The sequence below is a fragment of the Rhinolophus ferrumequinum genome, chromosome 19, assembly GCF_004115265.2.
Source record: "Rhinolophus ferrumequinum isolate MPI-CBG mRhiFer1 chromosome 19, mRhiFer1_v1.p, whole genome shotgun sequence".
NCBI lineage: Eukaryota > Metazoa > Chordata > Mammalia > Chiroptera > Rhinolophidae > Rhinolophus > Rhinolophus ferrumequinum.
Genome location: NC_046302.1, coordinates 30,201,862 through 30,219,378, shown reverse-complemented (window position 1 = coordinate 30,219,378; position 17,517 = coordinate 30,201,862). Strand labels below are relative to the sequence as shown.

Here is a 17,517-nt window from a genome sequence, read left to right as displayed (position 1 = left end):
GCCATCCGTCCTCAGAGGAATAGAGAAGCCTTTGACACAAGGATGTACCATTTGTCAGGTGAGACCTCAGTCAGGGACTTCGCCTCCAAACTACATGAACACCTCGGGACTCCAACGTCACCTCCCTGCCACGGAGGCTGGGATGCAGGGGAGCAGGAAGATGTCAACACTGTGCTTTGCTGTTTCTGTTTTTGTTTTGTTTTGTTCTGTTAATTTTCCCGGTCAACCCACAGGGAAGGTGTGGAGTCAGCCTATACAGAACCGGGGTGTCTAGGTTTTGATAAAATGTAACCACCAGATGTATGGAAAAGGAATAAAAGGCCATTTTTCTCAATAATTTCGCACTTGAAAGCAAACTGGAACTCCCGTCATGTTTTATTGTACTTGGAGAACCCAAGGACTATACTTAGCAGGTCAAATATGCTGCTTTTTAAGTAGAAATAAAAGTATCCCCAAAAAAATCTCCAAATTCCTACTCCTCTTCGAAAAATTCAACGTCCATAAAAAGAAAACAACTTCCAAACCTCAGGATTTAAATTACAAAGGGGTTTAGAAAAACATGCTTCATTCTGTTTGTTTTCATTTTCCACTAAAAAAGCATAAATATATGTTATAGAAGTAGATGCTGGTTATTAAAACTAAATTAGAAATTGGTAAGATAACTTGATCTATAAAGTGCTGTCGCTGTTTACAAGCTTACCAGAACTAAGAATATCCCGAGTATTTTAACAACAACAACAAAAATTCAACTGACTTAAGATACTTATCTTTAAGAACTCCTCAATTAAACACTGCGTTCCAATGATACGTACTTAAGCTCGGAATTCCTAAGAAGTTCAGAACGGGCATTAAGCCTTTGTAAATGGGTATCCAACACGCCAACAGACACCTCCGACGTCAAATAAGACATTGTCCATAAAATGAGGTGGGTCTTTTCAGAAATAAAGTGTGGGCCCAAATATATTACTGCATGCAGAACTCTGGGCCTTGGCTTTCAGGTGTCCCGAAAGGAGAAGGGTAGACATTAGAGTTGGCATATCTGCCAGGACAGGAAGTCACCTGTGCTATGTGCTATGGCCTCAGGGCCTGATGGCCGACCTGCTTATGATCTGACGCAATGTGCAGAAACAGAACCAGCTTTGTGATTAGTGCAGTAGCCAAGTGCAAGGCTGGGAACGACTTAAGTTTTCACTAGTTAGTGGATAGGAAATCTTGTGGAATGTAAAATATAGCAGACTATTAAAAATCATCAAAATGGATGTCAAAGTAATAAATAATACTACAAGTGAATATTTTCTTCTATTGAGATAATATTCTGGGGCTGAGCTAGACCTTTCTTGAAAGAATAATGACTAAAAGTAGACGAGACCAGAAAATATCCACTTTGCTAACTTTCCCTTAGGATATTCAATGAAGAGCCAGGTAACACAGGTGCTACAGGTACAATAGCGAACATAAATCCATGCTCAATATTAACTAAGGATATCAGAAACTTGGCACTATATACTGTCTTAAGGAATACCTCGATAGTATTTGCAAAATGAAGGAGGGAAATCAACAGGGTTGGGTACTTTTCCAGTTACTGACATCTCCATTTTCAGATGCAAAATCTCATGTTCTAGGAGGCTATGCAATTTCTCACACAGCTCATTTCTAGAGGAAGGCAAAGGAAAACACAGGCCAATCTGATTCTTTCTACTACACTATGGGGAACCCCATCTTTCCTTCTAGTGTAAAAACCTAGGCCTTGGGGGAAATGTAACAAATATTCTTTTCCAAGCAATGATCAAGATTAAAGAAATTTCTTCAGAGAAACCAGCACTGGAAACAGGACAATGGACAACAACTATGGTTCAGGTATGGTGAATGTGCTGTTAGCAAGAGTTTGGCTGCTCACATCTCCTTAGAGTGGGTGGAGGAGGGTTGGCAGGTGAGTGCTGGCAGGTGGAGAGAGCTGTGGGGATGGTGGTCAGCAGCCTGGCAAAGGCAAACCTGAGTCTGCAGGGCCACTCCTGGACTGGCTCCCAGAAGCCTTCACTTCATTCAGTCCTGCTGCCCATCAATTTCTCTTAGAACTTCTCTTCCCAAGGAACAGCACATGGGCTACTCTGGGGATTTTGCATCACCCCAAACATTCTTTCACATTAGAACCACCCATTCCTACTCTTTATTTAGCTGCTAGAAAGACAGCTGCTAGCCCTTGGTCACACGCCCTAAAAGGGCAGAAGGGTCCATCCTCTGTTCCTGTTTTTCAAGTTCATAGGGATCTGGTCTATGTAAAGTAGTAAACTGTCATTCTGGTTTATCAATAAGCCTCTTGAGAGTTGAGGGACCATACATCAGCTCCCTAAGTGGATTGGAGAAACTGCTGCTCCAACCCTGTGGCTGGAGACCCATCCTGGACCATCGGGTCCCCTCAGCATGCTAGTCCCTATAAAGTCTGGCCTGAACCTCTGGTCTCTTTCACTGACATCTTCCTGAAACAATGACTAGTAAATCTTCCTTTTATTTATTTATTTATTTTCTTTCCACTGAGATTATCTTCATATGGCGGTATCCAAGAGATCAAATGAGTAAGAATCAGTTTTCTGGGTGTAATAGCTACATGGCCAGCAGAAAAGAAATAGCCCTTAAGGGGAAGCTGGCCCTTTGTACTCACAATGTGTCTAACACAAATATCATGTAAATAAATAAATAAATAAATAAATAAATAAATAAACACCATGTAAATGTGCCATTAAAACTCGTGGAATTTTAAAAAATCTTACCTAATAAAACATTGATAAATATGGAGAAAAATCAAATACAACCTCATTCACTGAATATGTTTTCATGAAATTAGAAATCATGAAGCTCTTTAAATATCGCACAGAATCAGAAACAATGTGATTATTTAACAATATGAGAAAAACTCAAATGAATCATAGTATATTTGTATGACAGAATATTATGTAGGCATTAAATACTGTGTTTTTAAAATATAAAAATAAAACAGAAAAATGCATATATTTAGTGTTAACTACGTAAGAAAAATTTAAAGAAAAATCACAAGGAAATGTCTGAAGTTAAAAATCTTTATCATTTCACTTGATTTTTACTTTACTTTTTTGTAGTTCTAAAGTTTTATACACGAGAGTACATTACATTTATAATCATAAAAAATCAGTAAAAGTTTTAAAAGGTTATTTTTAATATCAAAATTTCATATTACACCAATAAACTTCAATCTGTTATCATTACATCATAAAAATTAGTTTTAACCTAAATTTCTACTAATAAAATACATATTACTTTAAATAATTTGGAAAGATTAAACACAGAAATGCAATAGATTTATTGGTTGAGTAGATCTCATGATATTGAATACATTTAAAGTATTTTTTTAATCTACAAAATTAGCCCTCTGGCTTCTACTGTGAAAGCTGCAAAGAATGGCACTCCAAACCTAACAATAAGAAAAGCCAAATAATCACTAAAATCATAACTTTTCTTGAGCCATTAGACAGCTGGTGTTTCAGGGCAACCAAGTAGTCTGAAATCTAAGGAGGGACAGCTTTCCTTCAGTCAAGAAAAGATGGGACACCGACAAGGGCCCACCTCAGGCAGAGTATGGAAGGAAGATGGAGCCACCATACCAAGCTACCAAGCAGTAAGAAACACCCCGGTAATAGTTTTAACAAAGTGCTAAAGGCCGAGTATGAACTACCATAAGAGTATGGAAACCCTGAGAACTATAGACACAGAAGGATTCGGCATTTACTCATAGGCGTTCTCCAAGGAACTCCATGGCACTCGTGAAGAAGACTGAGGGGCAAAGCTGGAGACCTAAGAACATCTCCCCATGGTGCAGGCCTGGGGGTACACAGACAAATAACCAGAGCAACTGCAACAACCTCTCAGGAGTTGGGGAACAGCCACCACACCACCTGGAAAGGTGGGGAACCACACACAGCACCTTCTCCTCTATGAGACATAAGCCACAGGGAAGGGCAACAAATCTTGTTGCCCCCATAGCACAGGTGCAGTAGGAGAAGGAAACTCCTGGCAGGAAACCGTTCTGAGCCCAGATCTTTCCAGGTCTCCTACTACTGAGGGAGGTACAAGTACACCCCCAGACCCTGCTAAAGACTAATGTGGGACAAAGAGAAAGCCCAGTCCCCCATTCCCCAGGCTAGCAAGCACCAGTAGTGTATCACTAAGGGAGGGACAGAAGCATGGAGACAGACCTCTGAGGCTCAGACACATAGGGAAGATCTAAAGGTGAGAGTGAAAGAGGAATGTTGAGGAAAACTTTCTGGCCAATGAGCATTCACCTGAAACACAAGATAATGCTTTGAGAAACTTGGAAACTGGTGGTACACTGAAGATAACCACGGCAACAACAAAGCCAAATGAGCAGCAAAGCCAGTTCCACTTATGAGCGGACTGACAATCTCTCCCCTTTAAAGCTCAGCATTAGAGGCTTGCCCAGCTGTCGGCTTTAACACTACTTATCTCAGGTTATACTGTCCTACCCATGACACCAAGCTTTCAACCAAAAATTACAAGATACACAAAAAAGCAAGCTAGCCCTCAATTCCCAGCCCTGCTGTCAAGAAGCAAAGCAATGAACAGAACCAGATTCAGATTTGACTCCATGTTGGAACTACACCATTCACTATAATTAGTGTTAAAGACTTTCCCGGAAAGGTGGATAGCATGCATGAACAGATGAGAAAGTTCAGCGGAGGGAAACCAGAAAAAGAGCCAAAGGGAAATGCTAGGGGAAAAAACCCCATGGTCAAAAAGATGAAGGATGTGTTTCATAAGTTCATCAGAAAGACTCAACAGAGCCGAGGGAAAAAATCAATTAACTCAATGATAAGTCAACATAAATTGTCCAAAATGAAACACAATGAGGGTAAATAAAAGTTTTACCCATGCAAAACATATTTTTTATATCAGTCACTGGAAGCATTTTAAACCCTAAAGCTTTCTTTTCTTTGACAGAAGCCAGAATGCAAAATCTTAAGCATCCTATTGACGGTTAACTGATTCTAATGTAGGCACAGGAGCTCTATTTCCTAATGTGAGGATCCAAAGATGCAGAGATTAGGTCTTGGGAAATTATGTAACTCAAACGACAGTACGACTCATGCTCCATTACAATGAGAACAGGATTTCAGACAATCATGCTTATCTAGACAGAAACTATTTCCTTCTTTCTTTTTTTTTTTTTTACATTTGGACACATCAATCAAAGAATCCTTCATAACACTACTAAGAATACCTGAGCATAATGTTTGATGCTCTGAGAATTTACAATGCAAGCACCTCAAACAACGCAAAGTTAAAATTAGTAAACTTTTAAGGCAACATGGAGAGAACAGAGGAGTTGCCAAAAGTCTATAAACAGTTAACTATTCTAATTTTCAGAAAAGGATTAAAGACTGAGTCCAAAAGTTAAATCCTACACTTTACTAAACCCACTATTGATCCTGGGCAAAATGCTCCAGAGGATTTGAGGACAAATGTCTCATGAGCACTTAGAAAAGAGAGGAAAACACCCAGACCCAGCAGTTTCCAGATGGCAAGCTGAGTGCATCTCCTTTCTTTCAGGTTGGTGGACTTGTGGGAAAGAGTTGTTAGCTCGTAACACTGGGCACTTATGTGCAGGCACAAGGCTCAGTGTTTTACAGATTCTTCACTATTATTAGCTCCATTTTACAGATGAAAAAATCATCTACCTAAAGGATCACCTAGGAGTGTCTGACCCTAAAGCTCCGCGCTTACCACGAGGGGCAGCATAGCAGACATTGACTTCAGGAAGGCCTGGTCAACTGGAAAAACGAGGCTGGCTGGTCACAGAGTTAGGTACATTCTCACCAACTGCACCAAAATCATCCTAACACGCCTAGACTGATCAGTGTCACCCTCCATGCTGCACTGGCTTATCCATCCATTACTTCTGTCGACATTTTGGTCAATGACACAGAAGCTCTGCTCATGAAATTTATCTTAAATCAAACCCAGACTAACAGTTAATATGTTGAATGTCAAAGCAAATTCATAATTACCTTGAGGTTGGAACGCTGACCTGAAATTAATGGGGGAAAAATGCAAAGTCCTGCCTTTAGGTGGAGACTGGAAGAAACTGGCAAACATGGATGTGTAAAAAACAAACCGAGGAGGTTTAGTGGATTATCAGTGCGATTTGAGCCAGTACCTAGAGCTGCCGCTGAAAAGCCTAATGAACCAGAGGTTGGATCTGTGAAAGATGCTGTATCCCAGGAGACTACCATACTACCAGTCTTTGCACAGGATGGGCAGACAAGCTAGTCACCTGTTGATGAGGAATTGCATATGATGTCCCCAAGGACTATCTGTGGAAACCATCACATATAGCTTGGACAGGATGACATAACTTGCCTTTAAAAACTTGGTGAGCTTCCATGGGGGAGTGAGTGTATGCTGCTCCAGAAAGCAGGGCAGAGTGTCAGATTAATGACAGAGAAGTAAATGTGGGTCCTGATAAGGAAAGCTTTCCACCAGTTCGGGTGTCCAACAATGGCTGTTGGAAGTATCCGGAATGTGGCTGGTGAAGGTCAGGAAGATCTTTAACAAGACTATGCCACCTCTTCAAGACTATGATTCTGTGATTTTATGTTACGTAACTCAGAAAGCACTTCAGATCTCATCCACATGTGGGTCATCTAGCAGCTCACACAGCAGTGACATGCCAGTGACTCTGAGACAAAGGGCTCACCAATCTCCTCTCCTTCCTCACCAACCAGCACTTCCTGGAACACCTGGCACCTTGGAGACATCTGCTTTGCTCTGCTTGGGGACACTGTCTTCATCTCAAAATCAGCATATCAAAGCTTTCCTGCCAATGGACCCCAATTGCCAGCTCCTCTCCTCCTGCCAGAAGCACTGCTGTATTCCTAGCTGCCCACATTCAAAACTGTGACCCCATCTTTGACTCCTGTTTTTTGTTTTTGGTTTTTTACTTTTCCACATCCAGAAACACAATCCTAGGAAGCAATTCCTCAAAATGTCTCCATATTTCCATTATTCTCTGTTTCCACGGCAACAGGACTCATCACCTCACAGCTTTAATACTGCACTAGCCCCCCAGGTTCCTTCCCGTTCCTATAATTCCCCTCCCTCCCTGTGTGTGTGTGTGTGTGTGTGTGTGTGTGTGTGTGTGTGTGTGTGTGTATGAGAGAGAGAGAGAGAGAGAGAGAGAGAGAGAGAGAGAGAGAGAGAGAGAGAGAGAGAGAGAGAGAGAGAGAGACTCTCTAATGTGTGTGAGAGATCGTGTGTGTGTGTGTGTGTGTGTGTGTGTGTGTGTGTGTGTGTGTGAAAGGGGGCTGTGGCCAGGGCTTCCCTCAGCTCAGGTTTGGTAGCTAGGCTAAGGGGGAGTAGAGAAGCACGCTGAACCTCACAAAAGTACAAAGGATATGTAGAGATATGTGGTCAGCAACCTGGGGCACAGCTGGAAGAATTAGATTCAATGGGGCTGACAGAAAACTAGAGAGACCAGGACGAGCCAGGGTGGACAGCAACACAGAGAGGACAGATTTCATGAGTGCATCAGGAGGCATCCCTGGGGAACCCACAGGAGTTGGGAGGTCCCTGAGACCTCCCCCATGGGCCAGAGAAGGATTTATACAGATGCAGAGAGACAGGCACACTATTAGGGTGACAAAAGGCTATGCTGTATAAGCTGAATCATCTTACCCCAATTAATTAGACTTCCAGATGTATGAAGAGAAAAAAATTCCATACCCTCTGAGAAGTCACATGCTGGACTTCTTCTTCTTACCTCTGATTTGGGAGTTTAAAGATGGACTGTTGTAAATAGAATAAAACACTTTATTGAAAACACTTTTTTCTTTCTTTTAAAAAGTAATTATTTGGCTGCAAAATCATTTTCTCCTCTGGCTCTGAGTCTCAAATATCTGCAAATATGCATTGCATAATGACCTCCTGGCAGGCTGCAAAATCACATCTTGTTGCCTTTCATGGAAGAAAAAATGAAGAATTATGAAGACAGAATGACGAGGTTTCTGTAACCCAGGATTTCATTGTCACTCTGTGCCCGTTTCAGGCAAAAACCACTGGATCTCAAGGTAAACCTTTTGGGTTCTGAGAAATCTGACTCTTAGTCAAAAGAAAGCCCTTAGGACCCCTGGCTTTCCTGACGTCTTACTTTCATTTGAACTAGGAAAGCTTCCTGTGGCCATATTACCCAATTTGCATGTTTAAGGAAGGAACTGAAGTTTCCTTCTCGAAACCTAAGAGTTTCAGTTTGGTGCGTCCATTCTTCTTGCAGATTCCTGACTATCCAGACATGGGGTGTGGGGGGTTGTCAGAGGACACCTTATTGGTTTTGTAAATAAGAGGTGATCTCATTTGAAATACACTGAAAACAAACTTGGTGGCTGCTGCTGTTGTTGACTCCTGGCCATCAGCCTGGAACTGAGCATGTCCAGCGAGGCCCTGGGAGGCCTTCCTCTGACATCACCACATCAGATGTGGACATCACCCATTGTCTGCTTTTTAACAATCCTGTCAACTCCAAGGCTTAGGCTGACCCTTGTCTCTATTTTCTTGTTCTCTACTGACCAGCCCAGGGTTGAACATACGTAGGAGCCAAAGACTACTATGGACTGCCCTTTGGGAAAATGAAAGATGGAAAATAAACAAACCAGCACCGATCCCCTCGTGGCTGGTGAGGAAGCACACAGCCCACCTCAGACAGAGGCCTGGAGAACAGTTAGTTGCCCAGGTTCCCAGATACCGCATGTGCCACATAGGTAAAAAAGAGGCTGGGGAAGCAGAATCCTACACACTCATTCTTGAGGGCTCTTAATTTGGTGATTTCTCCATGATATTTAGAAATGCAATAAGGATTTTCCTGCGTGTTCCTTTTTAGTTGGTTGTTTTTCTTACAGACTGACCCCAAAGAAAAATCTACAGGATGCTGACGCAACACCAATGGCTCTGAGTCTCCCTCCCATCTACTGGGCAGACAGCTCCATCTCTGTGAGGCCTGTTTCCTTTTGCTCATCTCTCCCTTTTCTTTTCCTCCCCTGTGGTCTTTCTTCTTCTCTTTTCCCATCTCCCTCTCCTCTTCTTTGTGTCTTTTCTCTCTGTGTCTTCTCCTCTCCCTCCCATCCCACCACCTAGAACTTGCCCTCGCTTGTGATAAGCTAAAAGACTGTCACTTTTCCTACTGTACACATGTGAGGTCTTATTTCCTTTTAGAAATAAGGCTGGCTGGTGGTGTTTTATCATGACCGTAATGAAGCTATAAAGACTTACTTATTCAGCCGTGACATACACCACAAGTCCGTTTTTATTGCAAAATCTCCTCCTATCTCCCTAGCTTTTGGGGTCCCCGAGACTATCCAGAGAGCCTTGGAGGGAGCAACTCCAAGGCTGAAGGTTGGGGAGGGCTCCCAGCAGAAGGAAGGAAAAGACATAAAACACTGGAACAGGATATGAGATATAAATCTTCCCTCAGCTTGGCTCGATCAACGTAGTGGGCCCAGCAGTCCACTCAGCTCCTAAGGTCACCTACAGCAGTCTGCAAATAGAGTGTTTCCATTTCCCATAGAAAACAAAGCCAAATAAAAAATAAAAGAGTTTTTCAGTCTCCTGAGAGAAACCATGGCTGTTTCTATTATGAAACAGGGAAAAATTCTGACATCAATAATACTGGGAAAAAGAAAATTCAGAGGAAGATATAAGGGTCAGCAAAGGACCTACCTGGGACCCAAAGGGTACTGCATACCAGTGCCATTCAAAGAGAAAAGGTCCTCCCACTCACACAAGGGCACCTTCACCAGGACTCTAGAAGTCTGAAGGTACAGCCTCGAAGTAGATCTGCTCTTGACACAACGTCAAATCAGGGCTGAGCACTCCTGCAGTACAGCAGAGTTTTGGGGAAGCAGAAAATGCGAGGCAAGGCCAAAAGATGTGACTCACCACTGAGAGCACTGCACTGGTGCATGGTTGATAGGCTTGCCAAAGTGGGGTGCAGTGAATTCAGGGAAAAGGAATAGTGGGGGCTGACCACATGCTCTATGGGGAACCCCCTGGAGAGCTTGTTGATTCCGTGACCTGCTTAAGTCAGGTTCACATCCTCCATCCAGGCCCTCTAAACCCTTGTCTGTCTGACCCTGTTGCCCACTACAGTCACTTTGATCTCCTCCACGATGCTGCACCCCACCCTCACCCCAAAAGCTGACCACACTCTAGCTTTGGTTCATTTGCACCTGCTCAGGACAGGATCCCTTCTTCCTACTTCTTCCAAATTCCCCCTCCAACTAGGTCCCTCAAGGCCCCACCTGAGAACCCAGAGAGGATGATGTAAGAGTCTCCCCCAGCTTTCATTTCACCTCAAATGACGGGATGGATCTGCCTCCTTGGCACAGCGCTTCCACAGTGAGGACCTCATAGCCAAGGCACGGCTGACATGCTAATATCCACGGAGGAAATTCTCGTAACCAAGCATTATTTTCCCAACTACAAATGGGAATAACATTATTTACCTCAGAGTGGTCTCAAGTGGATTAAAAGAGATGCTTGTAAGGCAATCTACTAATGGTGCCTGTTGCCTGTTACATCTTTAATACATGTTGGTTACTTTTATAATGGATGGTAGAGTTGAAAGGCAGTCTCAAATTCTTTCATCTATATATAGGAATATTCATATACATAGCCACAACATATAAATATAAATATGTACTTAAGTAACTGAACATATATGAACATGAAATATAGCAGGTAAGATTGATATTATATTTATGGTATAATTTTTAAATTAAACATGGAGAACCAGAGGTGCTGAAAGCATTTGAATAAAACTTGAAAGAAGAAAACAGAAAATGCATTAAAGAATCATAGACTCTTCACAATTTGAGTGTATTCTAAAATCTATAAAATAGGAGTCCTCATTTGTACTGTGACAGGGCTGGAACCAAACTGAATAGGATTTCTTTCTGCAAAACCATCGCAGAGAGGGTAACAGAAAGAAAGGTGTGTGATGTGCAAACTGAGTAAAATGTTCAACCAGAACCTTCACTTACCTTTGACCCAATGAGAGTGTACAGCCACTGAATGGTTTCATTGTGGTTTATTACTCCATTCATCCCATCCACATACAACATAATCTGGCCCAAAGCTATAGAAAAGAAGAGAACAAGAAGCAAGGAGACATTATGGTTTTACATGTAAATATAATTTTCAGTCATCATAATGCTAGTTGAGATTTTCTTATTTTAAGTACACAATATGTTAAGAACCAAATCTGAAGAGAATTCCTGGGCTCTGAAATTATCAAAATCTTATTTCAGAGAAAAAGTGTGGACCACAGCAGAAGAAACAAGGGCTATTCCGGGCATCTGGAAGATGCAATTAAGGCACCAAATCAGTGATTGTTGTTTCTCTGTGCCTTGATGTATAAATACATGTTTTTATGTTTCTATATCTGTGTGTAGACACAGACTGAGCAAAGATATCTACAAGATGGTGTCTGGATTGTGGCCTCCCGCTAGGGCCAAAAGGACAGATGAAGTTTCCAAAAGCAACCTATCTAGTGCCCCTGTGTGTGGTCGGGCAGGTCCCAGATGCTATGAAACCATCCTGAGCTAATACCATTTGAATCCTTTAGATAAGGGATACATATATATTTAAACATTATTTATAAGTCCTTTTAAAGATTTTCAGATTTTAAAAATGTCAAAAAACATTAAAAATATCATTTGTCAGACACAAAGTCCTAAATTTTCAGTTAAGTAAAATATAGTCACCATATATTGTCATTATTCAAAAAGAAAATACAAGCCATGTTATTACCTTTAAAAAAAATATTAACTCTATTTTTTCAGCTCCCTTAGTATCAAAATAATTTGGACTCTAGATAATGAACAGAAATTACATACTCTAAGTAGACCTCCTAAATCTTATTTCACCCATAATTAATTGGCATGGCATTTTTAGGCAACACTTTTTTTTTCTGGTAACAATAGGACACGAATTTTAGAAAATTTTAGAAAACTGGAAAATACACAGGAGTAAAGTGAAAATAATTTATAATCCCATAATTCAAGATAATCATTCTTAATATATTGGTGTGTTTTTCTTACATTTTTTCTTTATGCATTACCCCCACACACAAGTTCATATGTAGGTTACAAGAAACAGTCTATATAAAATAGTGTTGATTGAAAAGAGCAAAACACAAAATAGGGGGTATACACTAATTCCATTCTTACAAATATACGTGTGATGGTAGAAAACCTTTATTATCCTATCCAACAAAAGACCAAATTTAAAAAACCACATAATAATTCTAAGAAAAATTATCCTCCTAAATATGTAAGAACTCAGAATTTTAAAAATTAATTGAACATAGTCTTGACAAAATAAACAATATTTTTGGAAATAACAGATTCATATTCCATTTAATGGTGAAACACTGGAGCTATTCCTATTAAAATCAGGAACCATTTTTAAATGATACCCACTAATCCCATGATTATTTAATACTGCTCTAGAGTTTCAGGCAAATTTAATAAGACATGAAAAACAATGAGAGGTAGGATGGTTGGAAATGAATATATAATACTGTCATTATTTGCAAGAAATATTATAGTCCCAATAAAATATTCATTTATAGAATTTATAATGAAGAGATCATGATTACAACCACTTTCTCATCTAAATGAAAAATATGTATGTGACATACAAAGAAAACCAAAGTTAGCTATAAGAAGATAATACTAGATAAAAGGACATATGACAGCAAACATGATACAGGTTTAAATGATGTATTATATAAACAATTCATACAAATTGATAAGAAAATACTAAATGCCAATAGAAAAACCCAAAAGCATTTCATAAGCGAGACAACAATCTGGCTTACAAAAACACACAAAGTTGTTCATTCTCACTATAATAAAAAATATATAAATTAAAACAATATTGAGGTAGCATTTTCACTTAAATTATCCAAGATATTTTAAAAAGAAATAATTTGGTTATCAATTGCTAGAAAGATTAAACAAGCAACTTCATACATTACCAGAGGCAGGGCAAATTGGTACAATCCTGTAATAAGACTATTTAGTGCTGTAATTGTTTTCAAAATAGTTAATATATATTTAGTGCCTACTGTGTGCCAAGCTCGGTGGGGGGACTTTATATGTGCATTTCATACAACAGTCATACTGCGCCGTGAGTTCTTTTACCCCCATATGACAGAGGAACAAACTGAGGCTCTGAAAAGTGAGGGAATGTGCCCCAAACCCCATCACTACCAAGGGCCGGAGTCCACCTCCCGCCAGGCTCCTCCATGTCTGTTCTCAGAGCCTCCAAGTCCTCTCTAGGCTCCGCCGAGTCATTGTGATGTCGGGAATCTACCTTAAGGAAACAACCCCACATTAAAGAAAAAAACAAAAAGGATAAAGCAAAGATAGTCACCGAAGTGTCATCTGTAATATCAAAATATCAACTAAAACTTAAATATCTACCATCATTCGAGAACTCGGCATACAAAGTAATTTACCAAATCTATGTCCTAACCTGTAAAATGCTTCCGATACAATAATTAAGAAGTAGAAAATTATAAACATCACATAATTCAATAAAACATGAAAATCTTCATGCATAGCAGGAAAGGAAATCCCCTGATATGCTCAGCATTAGGAGTGGGTGTGTGTTCTTTGGATGTGTTTTTTTTCCTGTTTTCCCACTTTTCCATTATGAGTATCTATTACTTCTGTAATAAAAAAGTAAACACATATACAAAAAAGGAACAAAGTAAGCCTGTATAATGTAATGTGCTGGGTGCTTTTCCTGGTTTTTACAACTTTTTACTAGTCCATCCCTCTCAGCACACCTCTCCATTTTTCAGAAAGATACAGCCCCCTCTTCGGGGAAGGCGTCTGAGAATTCAGCGCGTTCTGCCCCATTTTTCCCCTTCTCCCCCTTTTTTTTCCTCCTCTCCCTCCCAAAACAAACCGGCAAATCTTTAGGGAAGGGGAGCTTGCACCACAGTCCTTTTCCCATTTGAATTCCACTGATACAGAAGCAAACTGGAGGCAGATTTTAGCATCCTGTAAATCAGCCCAAAGGCACACATGAGAGACAATCTAAACTCTTCAACCTTTGGGAGAAGCATCCCTTGGGAGAATCCAACCCTCAGAGCTGAAAAGCAAGGAATGAAAGTTTACACCTTAACTGCTCAGGGCCTCTGGGACTGCAGAAAGCCCAGGCAGCCAGGACATTGTTACAAAGGAGAAGGCAAAGTGAGATTTCAGACATCTTGAATTTCTGTTTTCTCTCTGTGATCTGTTTCCCAACAAGATTCAATCAACTGATCACCTTGGAGGAGGGAAGTCACAAGAAAAGTCATGTCTAATAGTATTCAAGATTCTGATCACACTGATTTGTCACAATATTTTGGCCATCAAAACATTTCCTACTGTATCTTCTGTCCCCTAACCCTAATGCTAAAGCACTGCTTTCTGTAAAACCCACTGCAGACACAAGGTGGCGCTCAATAGATTCAAGAAGTTTAATACTGCGCTGTGATTCAACAGCAAAAAACCACCACCCTAAATGCGGGTCTGTGAATAAAACCAAAACAGAAAGAAAAGTAGATGACAGCCTGGGTCACAGGAGCCGCGAAAATTAGTGATTTGCGTTTTCAAGAAGAATGATGAGAATGTCAGAACAGAGTGGTGGGTAACAAACAGCACAGGTCTAACAAGAGGCCGCCCAAAGCATTTGTTGTTCTGCAGCTCATGGAATTGACTCTGACTCTAGGTAGGCATCTTTAGTCATGTTTCTGTGCTTCACTTCCCTCATCTCAAAAATGAGACAGTTACACTGTACTACCTATGTCTCAGGGCTGTTGTAGGCATTGGATTAGAACAATGCCTGACTCAGCGTTAAGTTCTCAATAAACGTTAGTCATGTGAACTACCTCACAGAAGTGAAACATCAATTATCTACTGAACAGAAGCACATGTGAAAAGAATCTCAAAGACACAAAGTGGGGGAGTGAGCCCTCTGCCTAACCCAAACTCACAAAGATTTTCTTCTGTTCCCTCTAAAAATGTTATAGTTTTACTTTTTATATTTAGATATATGACCCATTTTGAGATAATTTTTTGTATAAAGTGATTGAGGTTCATTTTCTTTTCATGTAGTTGTCTAATTGATCTAACACCATCGTTGAAGAGACTATCCTTTAATTGCTTTTGCAAATTTGCCAAAAATCAATTGGCTATATTTGTGTGGATTTATTTCTGGACTCTATTCTGTTCCACTCATCTGTTTACCCCTTTGCCAATCCCACACTATCTTGATTACCATAGCTTCTTAGAATCAGGTCGTATGGTTCCTAAAATGTCATTCTTCCTTTTCAAAATTGCTTTGGCTATTCTTGTCTTTTTGCCTTTTCAAATAAATTTTGGAAGCAGCTTGCCTAAATCTATAAAAACACATCTTTCTGGAAGTATTACGGGAAATGCATTAAATCTATAGATAAATTTTGGGAGAATTGACATCTTTATTTTTTATTTATTTTTACTTTTGTTCCACTGATTGTCCCGTTTTTCTGTTTTCAAATTCATTAATTCCTACTCTTTATTATTGCCTTCTAATTGTTGGGTTTCTTTTTCTTTTTTTTATTTGTTTCTTAAGGTAGTGTTTATATTATTTTTTTCTAATATAAGCATGTACTACTATAAATGCCCCTCTAGGTATTATTTCAACTTCATCCTGCAAATTTTGATATTTTGTATTTTCATTTTAATTCAAAATATTTTCCAATTTCCACTGAGAATTTCTCTGTTGAATCTTTCTCTGTTGAATCTTCTAATCCATGAACCCATTATGTCTGTTAATTTAGATCTTCTCTGATTGTTTCATCGGTGTTTGGTTGTTTTTAACTACAGCCCTTGTATATGTTTTTTTGCTAAGTTTATAAGTATTTCATGTTTTTTGCAAACTATTAGAAATAATATTTTAAAAACTTTTCCATTCCCAACTGTTTATTTTAGAAATAAAATTGATTTTTTTGTGTTGGTTTTATATCTTGTAACTTTGTTAAATATATTAATCCTAGCAGTTGTTTAGGTTTTGTTTTTGTAGATTTCTTGGTATTTCCTATATAGACAATAATACTATCTGTGATGAAGAAAAACTGTATTTCTTCCTTCCCAATCTATATCCCCCCCACCTCCTTTTCCCCGTCTTATTGCCCTGGTTAAGACTTTCAGTATAATGTTCAATTTGACTGGTAAGAGTGGACACACTTGCCTTGTTCTCAATATTAGTGGAAAAGCATTTAGTTTTTCACCACCAATCGTGATGTTAGCTATAGGTTTTTGTACATTGTCCTTTATAAAGGAAAGGAAGTTACCCCCCATTTCTAGTTTACTAAGTTTTTCTTTTATCATAAATGGATGCTGAATTTTGTCAAATGCTTTTTCTACTTCAATTGATATTATGTTTTCTCTTCACATTGTTAATGGAGTGGATTACACAGAATGAATTTCAAATATTGAACCAGCTTTGCATTCCCTCTTGATCATTCTTTTCATGTATTGCTGGACTTGCTTATATTAAGCTGAGGATTTTTGCGTCTTGGTTCATGAGAGAGATTGGTCTGTAGTATCCTGTCTTTGTCTCATTTCATACCATCGTAATGTGGGCCTTATAAAATGAGTTGGGAAGTATTCCATCCTCGTCTATTTTCTGGAAGAGATGATATAAAATTGGCTTTATTTTGTCTTCAAATCTTTGGTAGAATTCACCAGGAAACTATCTGGGCCTTGAGACTCCTTTTTCAGAAGGTTTTTAACTGCAAATTAAATTTCTTTAATAGTCATAGTTAATAACAGTTATAGTAATAGGGTTAGTTATGTTATCTGTTTCATTTTGGTAGCTTGTGGTTTTTAAGGAATTGGTCCATTTCATTTAAGGTATCAATTTTATGTGCTTAGAATTGTTCATAGTATTCTCTGATCACTCATTTAATGTCTTTGGGGTCTGTCATGATATCCCCTCTTCATTCCAGATGTTAGCAATGAGTGTCCTTTTTTTTCTTTGTTGTTATTGCTTGTTATTTTTAATTTATTTTTACTTTTATTCCACTGATTGTCCCCTGTTTTTCTGTTTTCAATTTCATTAATTTCTACTCTTTATTATTTCCTTCTTTCTAATTGTTGGGTTTATTTGTCTTTTTTTATTCTTGTTTCTTAAGATGGTATTTGTATTATTTTTTTTCTAATATAAGCATGTAATGCTATAAATGCCCCTCTAGGTATTATTTCAACTTCATCCTGCAAATTTTGATATTTTGTATTTTCATTTTAATTCAAAATATTTTCCAATTTCCACTGAGAATTTCTCTTCAACATATGGATTATTTAGAAGTGTGCTGTTTAATTTCCAAGTGTTTGGAGATATTCTTGTTCCCTTTCTAGTTTAATTCCATTATGATCAGAAAAC

At 39.2% G+C, this 17,517-nt stretch overlaps 1 protein-coding gene across 13 annotated transcripts in view; it reads right to left on the bottom strand.

Annotated features, from left to right (window-relative positions):
* FHOD3 (formin homology 2 domain containing 3) overlaps positions 1-17,517 on the bottom strand; it is a 436,559-nt gene that overhangs the window by 173,698 nt on the left and 245,344 nt on the right. For all 13 annotated transcript variants that reach the window (XM_033087594.1, XM_033087595.1, XM_033087598.1 and 10 more), the window contains one exon: positions 11,079-11,173. In XM_033087594.1, coding sequence (XP_032943485.1) covers positions 11,079-11,173 — 95 coding nt within the window. The remainder of the gene's footprint in view (positions 1-11,078; positions 11,174-17,517) is intronic.